The 12,429-nt window shown below is 50.6% G+C and overlaps 1 protein-coding gene across 3 annotated transcripts in view; it reads right to left on the minus strand.

Moving 5' to 3' along the window:
* ZSCAN22 (zinc finger and SCAN domain containing 22) overlaps positions 1-12,429 on the minus strand; it is a 35,811-nt gene that overhangs the window by 19,386 nt on the left and 3,996 nt on the right. The window contains exons 2-6 of one of the 3 annotated variants that reach the window (XM_008572196.1): positions 11,471-11,547; positions 9,731-9,857; positions 9,360-9,449; positions 4,271-6,119; positions 1,118-1,123 (exon numbers count right to left, since the gene is read on the minus strand). In XM_008572196.1, coding sequence (XP_008570418.1) covers positions 1,118-1,123; positions 4,271-6,119; positions 9,360-9,449; positions 9,731-9,857; positions 11,471-11,547 — 2,149 coding nt within the window. Of the gene's footprint in view, positions 1-1,117; positions 1,124-3,748; positions 6,120-9,359; positions 9,450-9,542; positions 9,593-9,730; positions 9,858-11,470; positions 11,548-12,429 lie in introns of those variants that run through there. The other 2 variants (XM_008572192.1, XM_008572193.1) reach the window with 2 other exon arrangements.

Below are 12,429 nucleotides of genomic sequence, written 5' to 3' on the forward strand. Positions count from 1 at the left end.
GACTTCGTGATATGGAGATAATAAACCCTCTCCTCCTCCCAGCTGATTGTGATAGCCTCTGCTTCCCCATGTCCATGGTGGGAGGCCTCAGGGTAATCAGGCAGATTAAAGCCACAATATGATGCCACTTCATACCCACTAGAATGATCATGATAAAAAAGATGTAACTACAAGTGTCGGCAAGGATGTAGAGAAATCAGAACCCTGGCACATTGCTGGTGGGAATGTAAGATGGTGCAGCCGCTGTGGAGAACAGATTGGCAGTTCCACAAATAGTTACACACAGTTGCCCTGTGGCTCAGCATTTTCACTCATCAGTTTATAGCCAAGAGAAATGAATACATATGTCCATACAAAATCTTTTTTTTTTTTCCTTTTTTTTTTTGTCTTTTTTCATGACCGGCAACGGATCGCAACCCTCAGTGTCGCGCCCGTACCGGCCCGGGACCGGCAACGGGATCGCAACCCTCGGTGTTGCTCCCCGCTCCTCGCTCAGCCAGTGAGCGGGAACTGGTCTGTATGTGGGATCCGAACCCTCGGCGGGAGCGCCGCCGCGCATACAAAATCTTATACACAAATGTTCATAGCAGCATCGCTCATCATAGCCAAACAGTGGAAACAACCCAAATAACCATCAACCAATGAATGGATAAACAAAATGTGGTACATCTGTACAACAGAATGTTCAGCCATAAAAATGAACGCAGTATTGATACATGCTAAAATACAGATGAACCTTGAAAACATGCTGAGGGACACAAAAGGTCACATGTTTTAACATTCCATTTATGTGAAATATCCAGAAAAGGCTCATCCATAGAGAAAGAAAGTAGATAAGTGGGTGCCAGGGGCTGGAAGGGGAGTGGGAAGTGACTGATAATGGGTTTGGGGGTTTCTTTTGGGGGTGATGAAAATGTTCTGGAATTAGTGGTGATGGTTGCACCTTGTAGCGAATATACTAAAAATTGCTAAATTGAACACTAAAAGAGTGGATTTTATGGATGTGAATTATATTTTAATAAAGCTATTATTAAAAACATAGACACAGACACACAGAAACACACACTCTCTACACAGAGGCAGGCTCCCCCACCCACCCAGACTCTGCATGGAGGACCCGCAGCTGCCTCATGTCCGTGGATTCCATCCCATAAACCCCTTCAGCATCTAAGTGAGATTCACCCCACCACTGTGCAAGTCAGCTGAACTCCACGCTCCCGGACTCTTGAGGGAAAGGGCCCAGATGCTCCCAGTGCCAAGCAACTGCCTTGGCGTCCAGGGAGTGTGTGTGCACGAGTGCGGATGCACACCTCACGTCACTAGGATGCAGCCCAGGGGGCCACCCTAAGGAGTAAATTGAGGTCTCTGGGCCCCATGGGCTCTCCTTTACCTCTTGTCTCAGGACCACTTGACTGGGCCTGATATCCCAGGGAACCCACAACCTGAGGTTCAGCCTCTGCCTCCTGCATCTGATGCCAACAAGCAGCCCTGCCCTCCATGCAGGGTCTAGGCAGCTCAAATGCCTACTGGCATTTGGTATAAGACAAACATTGATGAACAATAAAGCATAATAAAGCAAAAGAATTTGAAGACCTGCTAGCCCTATGGGAAGAATGAATTGCCTCACGGACAATCCCTGGGAATGGCACTGTCCCCAGTTTTACAAAGGCTAAATTTGGCAGCCTGTGGCAAGTCATAGTGGGTGTGCAGCAGAGCCAGAAGTGCACCCAGCCATATGGCTGTTTCTCAGCCTGCTCTTTGGGACTCTTACGGCGGTGGTGCTACTGAGTGCTGTCCCGACTGGACACCCCCCTGAGATGGTCTTGTCCTGCAAAACTGAGTTCACTCTTGCTGCTGTGAATTGCTTCTCTCCCTCATGTTGCTGTAGCAGCTGTGGCCCTCAGCTGGGTGACAAGGCCTCCTGGGGCTGCAACTGTGTTGGGTCATTGTGCGGTAAAGGCTTAACTCAGCAGGTGATACAACCCTGCACATTACAGAGAATAAACTGGCACTTGACCTGCTCAGCTCTTGGAATATCCTGCCTGTTAAAAGTGTCTTTGTTTACCTTTGGACCTTGGACCATGCCAGATAACTTGTCAACATGTGATTTATGGTGGGGATCTTGGGCCACACTCTTATCAGTTTGACCTCTGACGGGGCTGGAGACTGAGTGACTGAGGTCAGTCATGTGGGCACTCCATGCCAACGTGATCAACCCTTAGTAAATAAGGGTTGGGGGAGCTTCCCTGGTTGGTAATACTGTGTGTATTGTCATTTGTCGCTGGGAGAATTAAGCAGTCTACAGTTGTACCTGGTCTCTCCTGGACTGTGCCTTATGCACCTTTCACCTTTGTTATTTTATTTTTTTTTTTTTTTTTTTCCTTTTTGTATTTTTTTACTGACCGGCAATGGGATCGCAACCCTCAGCCAGTGAGCGGGAACTGGTCTCCACATGATCCGAACCCTCGGTGGGAGCGCCGCCACACTCCCAAGCGGTGCACTCTCCAGTGCGCCACCGGGCCGGCCCTGTTATTTTACTCTTTAATCTTAATCTGTATCCTTTCACTGTAATAAACCTTGAGTATATCAGTTTTTCTGAGTTCTGTGAGTCCCTCAGTGAACCTGAGGGTGGCATTGGGGACCCCTACACAGTAGTCTTTTTGCACTTTCAGAGTCTTACTGGTTTACTCATTCCCTGTCTACCTTGGACCCTCAGTGTGCCAGGTGATGGGGATACAAATACAACTGAGACATGTGTAAAGGAGCTTCCAGACCATGGTGGTTTCTGGATGAGGACATGGCCAATGACAATGCAATGCACGTGCTGTGGTGGGGCACGAGAAGGTGCTGACTCAGTCAGGGAGAGGTTACCCTGGAGCTGATCTGAAGAGAGAAACCAGAACGAACCAGACTGTCAGGGAAGAGGAAAGAGGTGGGTTTGGCTAATGCAGGCTGCCTGTGGGATGACAGTGGATGAGCCTGGAAAGATGGGCATGGTGGGTGAGCACAGGGGGCTGAGCTAGAGGCCAGAACTCACCCTGATAGCTGGAGAACACTCAAGCAGTATTACGTGGGAGAGTGAGAACAAGTGGATGGCTCCCGGTAGGCATTTAATGAACCTCTGGGTTGAGCAACAGATCCCAGTTCCTAGTTTGCCTTTTCCTCAAGTCAGCCAAGTGGCTTAACCCACTTCTTCAGGTGGAATCCAATTATCCCACTGTCTCCAAATGCTCAATAGGACTTTATATTCTAGAATTGCCTTTCAAAGTAAATACTTCTGGGCATATGCTGAAAGGGAATGAGGGACTTCTACCACCCTAGCCTTTTATTTTCATTCTGAAAAGTGAGTGGCTTCTAGCTGGGGGCCTGGGCAAGTGATTTAACCTCTCAAAGTCTCAGCTCCTGAGCTGGCCAGCCGGTTAGCTCAGTTGGTTACAGCACAGACTTAAAAAACTTATCACAGGTTTGGATCCCTTTACCAGCCAGCTGCCAAAACAACAACAACAAAAAACCCAAAAAACAAAAAACCAGTCTCAGCTCCTGATCTGTGGATTGGGGATAAAAACACTCAGCATCCCAGGGCTGCAGAGAGGGTGAAGGGCAGTACCTATAAAGTGCTTACAACCTGCTAAATAAAACCTTAGCTAACATCACTGTCCCAACTGATTTGGTGAAGTCCTCATGTTGAAGCTGAGAAATAAGATGCAAAATTTCCTTTTTAAAGAACTGGACTTTGTGACACATAACATTTCAGAATATAAAGCTTACTTTATGTGGGGGAAAAACAAACCCCAAAACCATATGGTCCAAGTTAAAACAGGGCACAAACTGCAAAAGCATCTTTTTAAAATAGATTTTTCCCCTTTAATTTCATTTTTGCCTTGGCAAAAACTTTGAAATAAGCTGCGTTCCAGTCCTGCTGAGAGGAAGCACGTTCACACTTGTGGACCTCCTGCCACCTGGTGGGCATCCACGGGAACCTAATGATGGAGAAGAACTGGGAGTGGCCATTACTCCCCTTGAAGGTTATGGGGATAAGGAAGACAAATCAAAGGCCCACGCCCAGCTTTCTCAACAGACCAGGTGACCCTGTAGGAAGACGTGTGTGAGGCAGGACAGAGGCTGCCCTACACAGGCCCTGAGCTCTTCACACTCACAGGGCCTCCCCCAGATAGAGGACAACACACCAAGGACAGATGGGAAGGTCTCTGGCACGTGCTCAGTTCACTGACGTACAAGCACCAAACAGTTGCTCAGGGTTTTCTGATACTCGCTGTATTGATATGGTCTCCCCCGGGAATGAATTCTCTGATGCTGGGCCAGGAATCTGCTTTGGCTGAAGGCTTTGCCGCACTCACGACACTCAAAGGGCTTCTCGCCAGAGTGCGTCCTCTGATGCAGTACGAGGGCTGTGGCCTCCTGGAAGGTTTTCTGACACACACAGCATATGAAGGGCTTGGCACCTGCATGGACACGCTGGTGCTGTGTGAGGTGTGTGCCCCGGCTGAAGGCTTTACCGCATACGTTGCATGTGTAGGGCCGCTCCCCGGTATGCACCCGGTAATGCTCGGTGAGGTGCGACATCTGGATGTAGGACTTGCCGCACTCATTGCACTTGTAAGGCTTCTCCCCAGTGTGCGTTCTCTGATGGAGGGTGAGAGATGAACTCTGCAGGAAGGCTTTTCCGCAGTCACCACACACGAAGGGCTTCTCGCCAGTATGGATCCGCTCATGCTGGGTGAGGAACTTGCTCTGGCTGAAGGTCTTCCCGCATTTTCCGCATGCGTAAGGACGCTCACCTGTGTGCACCCGCTGGTGTAGGACCAGGGCCGAGGAGTCGGTGAATGGCTTCCTGCACTCACTGCATGTGTAGGGCTTCTCACCGCTGTGAATCTTGAGGTGCTGAATCAGGTAGGAGCCCTGGCTGAAGGCCTTTCCACACTCTCCACACAGATAGGGCCGCTCACCCGTGTGTACCCGCTGGTGCTTGGCCAGGGACGAGCTCTGGCTGAAGGTGCGCCCACAGTCACCACATGAGTATGGCTTCTCACCCGTGTGTGTCCTCAGGTGCTTGCTGAGGGACGAGCTCTGGCTGAAGGCCTTCCCGCATTCCCGACACTCGTATGGCTTCTCTCCTGTGTGGCAGCGCTCATGTTCGGTCAGGGATGAGCTGAGGCTGAATGCCTTGCAGCACACACGGCACTCGTAGGGCCTCTCTCCCGTGTGGGTTCTGTGGTGGACAAGGAGGGCCGAGGAGTCGGCAAAGGCTCGGCCGCATTTGTGGCAGGCAAATGGCTTCTCCCCGGTGTGGGCTCGCTGGTGCTGCAGGAGGTGGCTGCTCTGGCTGAAGGTGCGCCCACACTCACCACATGTGTATGGCTTCTCACCTGTGTGCACCCGCTGGTGCTTGACAAGCGATGAGCTCTCACGAAAGCGCTTGCCACACTGGCCACACGTGTAGGGTTTCTCGCCCGTGTGGATGCGCCGGTGCTTGACCAGAGATGAGTTCTTGCTGAAGGCACGTCCGCACTCCCAGCAGGCATACGGCTTCTCGCCAGTGTGGGTTCTTTGGTGCTGAATGAGATGAGTGCTCTGCCCAAAGGCCTTCCCACACTCCTCGCATGTGTAGGGCTTCCTTCCATTGGGAACCTGCTGATAGCTCACGAGGCACGTGTTCTTGCCAAAGGCATCTTCCCACCCACTGCACACTGGGATGCCCTCTGCAGTGTGGACTCCTGGTGGCCAACTAAGGTCTGGGAAACAGCTGCAGGCTTCTCCACACACATCCTCTCTTTGGCAGGAGTAACCCTGATCTAAGACTGAAACGCATGTGAGGCCCTTTTTGAGGATGTGGTTTGAGGCTGGAGGAGTGTCCTGATGCTCAGTGACAAATGGGGGCCAGTGGAAACTTCCTGCAAGGCTCCGCTCCAGGTTCTTCTCCCCCTGGCTAAGCATCACTGCTTGGCAGCATCTTTCTGCTTCCTGGCCTTCACGCCCCACAACTTTTCTCAATATGGTGTGCCAGAAATCTTGCCCTTCGAGTCCCACTGTCATCCACCCACAAGGCAGACTGCCTTTGTCTGGGGCCAGCTGTTCAGCTAGGGTCTGAGGTTTTGAGTCTGAAAAACAAGCAAAGATACACATTCAAGGCCCAATCTGGATGTGTACTGCCCTTCGGGAGAGGATTTATAGAACCTTGGCTGTCAGACGGAGACAATAGAGTAGGCTGCTGGCCAAGACTGTGTGAATCTGCAGCTTTGAGAAGGGGCTCCTGTAATTGAGGAAGGGGACAGGGACTGAGGACAGAAGGGCAGGTAGGTCGGGGTCCCTCCCCTAGGACTCATGGGACTCAGCAAAAAGTTGTACTCACAGTTATGACTGATTACAGTGAAAGGACACAAAGCAAAACTAGATCTCCCTGTGGAGTCACACTGGATGCACTAAATTCTGACAACACATATGAAGCACTGTCTACTAGGGAAGCTTGTTAGAGACTCAGGGCCCAGTGCTTTATCAAGGGCTGTTCAGGTAGGCACTCTCCACCTGGCATGAACAAAAATTCCAGACTCCCAAGAAGAAGGTGTTTGGCATAAACCACACTGTTTGTGTAATACACAGTAAGTCACTCTTACCAGTTAGGGAATGGTGGGAACATCTCCTGAAACCTTAGTTCACAGACACCAGCCAAGGGCCAGCCTTGCCTCAGGCCTTTCTCAGGATGGCAGCCTCAGGTCTGCTCTGTTAACACTTTTCTGCAGGGGCCGGCCTGTGGCTCACTTGGGAGAGCGTGGTGCTGACAACACCAAGTCAAGGTTTAAGATCCCCTTACCGGTCATCTTTTTTAAAAAAAACACCACCAAAAAAAATCCCCTTTTCTGCACACACATCAGTGGGGAAGTAAAGTGGTGGAAGGAAGCACAGAAAAACACAGGTCAAAGTCACTAGAGCCACTACACCTGTCAGGTACCACCGTGGCTGTGTCACAACCATCCCCTCATTGAAGTAGGGCTTGGCTCTCAGCAAACATGCATCAGCTATGTACAGGATGCCCACATCACGACCTCAAAAAACGTGAGATATTTTAGGAGACCTGGGCCTCAGGAAACGTCAGCAATGTGCCCACTATCGTCCAGCTAATGAGTGATGGTGCTATTTAACTGAGGTGTGAGACCTGGTGTGGTAGGCTGGAAGAAAATGGACCCCCAAAGGTATATTAACATCCTAATTCTCAGAACCTATGAGTATTACTATATTAATTTGCTAGAACTGCCATAAGTATCACAAACTGGGTAGCTTAAAACCACAGAAATTCATTCTCTCACAGTTCGAGAGGCCAGAAATGTGAAATCAAAGTGGCAGCAGGGTTGGTTCTTTTTGGAGGCCCTGAGAGAGAAACCATTCCATGCCTCTCTCCTAGCTTCTGGCAGGTCCTAGCAATCCTTGGCTTGTTCCACGTCACTCCAATCTCTGCCTGTCTTCACATAGCCTTCTGTAGGTCTCTCCATGTCTTCTCCTTTTCCATCTCTTGGAAGGACACCACTCTAAATCCAGGATGATTCTTCTCAAGATCTTTAATTAATTACATCTGCAAAGACCTCATTTCCAAATAAGGTCACATTCTGAAGTTCAAGTGGACCTGAAGTTTTGGAGGATATTATTCAATCCACTACAATTGCCTTATATGCTAAAAGAGTGAATATTACCGTATATGACACCCCCCAAAAGTGATTAAGTTAAGGATATTGAGAAAGGGAGTTTATTCTGGATTATCCAGGTGGGCCCAAAATGTACTCACATGTGCCCTTGGAAGAGAGAAGCAGTGAAGAATTTTGAGAGACAGAGAAGAGAAAGTAATGAGAAGACAGAGGCAGAAACTGGAGTGAGGCAGCCACCAGAAGTCGGAAAAGGCAAGGAATGTGTTCTCCGCTAGTGTCTGGAGAGCGTGCAGTCCTGTCAACACCTTAATTTCAGCTCAGTGACATGGATTTTGGAATTCTGGCCTGTCACTTCTGTGAGAATGTATTTCTGAAAAAAAAAAAAAAGGGCCGGCCCAGTGGCGCACTGGAGAGTGCGGCGCTCCTGCCGAGGGTTCGGATCCCATGTGGAGACCGGTTCCCGCTCACTGGCTGAGCGTGGTGTGGGTGCAACACCGAGGGTCGCGATCCCGCTGCCGGTCCCCGGTACGGGCGCGACACCGAGGGTTGTGATCCCGTTACCGGTCAGTAAAAAAGACAAAAAGGAAAAAAAAAAAAAAGAATGTATTTCTGTAGTTTTAAGCCACCCAGTTCGTGGTGGTTTGTTACAACAGCCACAGGAAACTAATATACCCTGTGGTAATAGGAGGCCAGAAAGACTCCTAGTCCCAGGACCTGAGTGCAGAGAAGCGAGGGTGGGTACAGGGTCAAAGTGAGCACATTTCACATAAGACAGACCTCCTCGAGTGAACATTGTTGTCTTCCATGTTCCATGTTCTGATTGCTTGGAGGGAGGAGGTCAAGGAAAGAAACCGATCTTCAGCACCCCCCACTCAAGGCCAGTGCACAGCATGTCTCCTACTGTGAATCTACAAGGCACTGACTAACCAATCAGCATCCACCCTGCACCAGGCCCCACCCTCTGACCCTGTGCTTGAGCCTGGGTCAGGCGTGAGAATGAAAACCACTCCCACTATTCCCCAGAGCCTGGTGCTCCTTCTTAGACTACAAGGGTCAGGGGCAGAGCACTAGGGAGGTGGCACAGTAGAGGGAAGGGAACACACATGCCCCCGTGCTAGGGTTGAGTATTGGGAGCTTATCGGAGTTCACACCATGGACCTCATGGGGCTATGGTGAGAATGCTTCAAGATAACACGTGTGTACGGGCCTCTGAGAGTCTGTCCCATGTCACTATCTACTACCTGGAGGCCTTGGTTCCTGTCTGAAAACTGATGTGATATTCTTTTTTTTTAGTGGCTGGCTGGTATGAGGATTTGAATGCTTGACCTTGGTGTTCTAACTCCACCCTGTAACCAACTAAGCTAACCAGCCAGCCTGAGGATGAATTTTGAAAACATACTCATTGAAAGAAAACAGTCACAAAGTACTACTTAATGTATTTATATGAGAAATATATGAACTTATATGTATTTATGTGATAAAGTTATATAAACTCCCTTTATATGAGATGTCCAGAACAGACAAATCATAGAGAAAAAAAGCAGATTAGTAGTTGTCAGGGGCTGGGGGCAGTGACTGCTTAATGAGTACAGGGTGTGTTTGGGGGCACTTTCCCCTTGGATACACACTGCATCTCCCTGCCCCATCTATGAAGAGGAGAAATAAACCCACTGATCTGATAAGAGAAACCCTCACTTCACTTACCTGGACCTCTTGGAACATCTCTCTCCATAGTCCAGGGGTCTTCCCATTGCTCCAGCTTGGAGATCACGTCTGGTTTGGAATCAGGAAGTCCTGTCAATGGTGAGAAAAGAGGAGGAAAATGTTGATGCTGATGTTCCAAGTCAGCCAGGCTCTAACATGGGCCGAACATTGCGGTGTATGTACCGAGGCTCAGGAAAGGTCTCTCCTTGGTGATGTGGGGTAGGGGGTCAGTCTCGGCACAGAGGGGACCTGGCTGGTGAACACAGGTCAGAGCAAGGACACACCTGGGTGTGAGTAACTGAGAACAAGGCAGGGGATAAATACACACACACGTGAGTGACATGGATGAAGAGGAGATGGGGAGGCCTCACCCAGGGACACCAGGTTGCTGTAGTTCCTCAGCATCACATCTCGGTACAAGATCCTCTGTGCTGGGTCCAGCAGTCCCCACTCCTCCCTTGTGAAGTCCACAGCCACATCCTTAAAGGTCACTGGCTTCTGAAACATCACACACACGTCAGTTCAGCCACAGGCCGTGCCTGACCAGGGCCAGTCCCGAAGGGAATGGCAGGACATGATCTGGAAAATTCCCTGTTGTCATGGGGGCATTCATACTCTGAGTGACCTATGCCAAGAGGTGGTGCCATTATAACTGCGATACTGTGCTGGGTGCTATCCCACTTCATGATGTATTATGGATGAGATGTTTGCGTGCCCCCAAAATTCACACACAGAAGCCCTAGCCCCAATGTGGTGCTATTTGGAGTGAGGCCTTTTGGAGCTTCCAGAGGCCCCTAAACTGAGCATTGCTAGATTTAGCAAATAATAATATAGGACACCCAGTTAAATGCGAAGTTCAGATACACAACAGATAATTTTTTTGTTTTGTTTTTAAAGATGAGCGGTAAGGGGATCTTAATCCTTGACTTGGTGTTGTCAGCACCACGCTCAGCCAGTGAGCGAACCGGCCATCCCTATGTGGGATCCGAACCCGTGGCCTTGGTGTTATCAGCACCGCACTCTCCCGAGTGAGCCACGGGCCGGCCCAAGAGTGAGGCCTTTTGGATGTATTGAAGTGTAGGTGAGGTCATGAGGGTGGGAACCCCATGATGGGATTACTGCCGTTAAAAGAAGAGGAATGAGACCAGAGCCCTCTCTCTCTGTGCCACGTGAGGACACAACAAGAAGGCGGCTGTCTGCAAGCCAGGAAGAGGATCCTCACCAGAACCCAACTCTGCTGACACCTTAATCTTAGATTTCCACACTTCAGAGCTGTGAGAAATAAATGTCTATGGTTTCAGCCACTCAGTATGTGGTGTTTTGTTACAGTAGCCCAAGCAGACTAAAACATGAGATTCCTCATCACCTCCCCTAAGTGCTCAGCTCAGACGATGTCCCTCACCAGCCCCTCTAATTGTGTCACACCTATGTGGTCTTCATCTCCTTCAGGGCTGGGCCGGGGAGTCCTAGGGGCCAGGATAGTGTCTGCGCCATCCCTAATGTGTGCCTCAGTGCCAGCAAGTACCCCCAACCCAGCCTTTCCTGCCATTGCACCAGCACCCTCAGACTCTGGGATAGAAACTGTCTAAGCCCAGTTCAGAGACCTGACTCAGGCTTTGGGGCCAGACCCAGCGATAATGACAGTCCCTCTGCCCATGTGTGGTGTTTCCTTGGAGACCCCATGGAGAAGGCGCTTCATGTGTGGCAACAGTGATTTTAGAACCCCAACATTCCTTTCTTAACACCCAGAGCCCCCACCCTCCATCTGGACACCAGCTGCAGGAAGGCAGTGGTTCCATGCCACCATTTGCTCATTCATCCACTGCTCTCTCTCAGGGTCTAAGCACAAATGCCAGGCACTGCTCTGCCCCTTTCCTGGACACTTGCTGATAAACAGCATGGTCACAAAGAGCCCCTGTGCCCCAGATCTGCCCAGAGGTAGGTCCCTGCACCCATTTTCTCATCTCTAAGCCCCACCCTGGGGTTAACTGGAGGAGGAGCAGAAGGAGGGGCCCTGCCCCAAGACTAGGGGGTGGGTAGTAGAAGTGCCACAAGAATGGGAGATGGAAACAAATGTGCATGCTGAGCACACAGACACAGGGAAAACTCACGTGGACAGCATCTGCTGGGTGTGTGGTGTCCTGGACATCTGGCTGGTTCTCCTCGATGCTCCCCTGAGACAGAAGAGCTGGAGGAGAGGAGAGAGCATGAGTGAGGCCAGACCTGCCCCCAGGCCCTGCAGGCCCCCAGACACTGGCCTATTTCTCAGGGGCCCCAGTCATCCTAGTCCAGACCTGTCCTGGGCCTGCTCTCTTCTGCTCACCCTTCAGGGCTCCCAACATTTACTTATGTGCCATGTAGGCTGTGGTCACCTTATAGTTATTAGCCCACTTGATCTTCGCTCCGCCCCGAGTGAGGCAATGCTATGAGATTCATTTTATGGGAAGGAAACTGAGGCACTGAGAGGGTAAGATGCTTATCTAAGTTGAGCTTTTTCAGAGAAGCAACCCCCTGCCCCATCCCTGCCCTGGACCAGACCTCCAGCCAAGATGGTGAGGCTTGTGGAGAAGACAGTGTCCATGTGGACAAATGGGGTGATTTATGTACCCCAGTGAAAAAGGCGTCCATGTGGACAGTGATGGGGTGACCCATGTCCGCCAGAATTAGTCCGGGGATGTGGTGCCCTGTCTGGGCACTGGTGCAGGGGTCCAGGGAGCCTCTGTGGATCCGGCATGATCCAGGGAGGATGCAGCTCAAAGCTGTGGCTCCACTGTATGCTGCTAACTAGCCATTTCCTGGCTCTAGGCCTGTTTCCTCAAGGTACAATAAGGACAGGCTCCCAGGAGAACAGGATGACATCCCTCCATGGAAAGACTTTGTGAAACAGCCAACAGATACCTCATGGCATCCTTGCTGACTGAAGCCATGCCACCTTCACACCTACCTTCCTCTCCCGGCACCCAGGCAGGAGAAAGGGGTCACTGGGCTTGGGGGCTCCACAGAAAGAGGCTTGGAGGCCAGGCTTCAGACCCCTGCCTCTAAAACAGGGAGCTGTTCCCATAAGACACCC

The sequence above is a fragment of the Galeopterus variegatus genome, unplaced genomic scaffold (genome assembly GCF_000696425.1).
Source record: "Galeopterus variegatus unplaced genomic scaffold, G_variegatus-3.0.2 Scaffold764, whole genome shotgun sequence".
Lineage (NCBI taxonomy): Eukaryota > Metazoa > Chordata > Mammalia > Dermoptera > Cynocephalidae > Galeopterus > Galeopterus variegatus.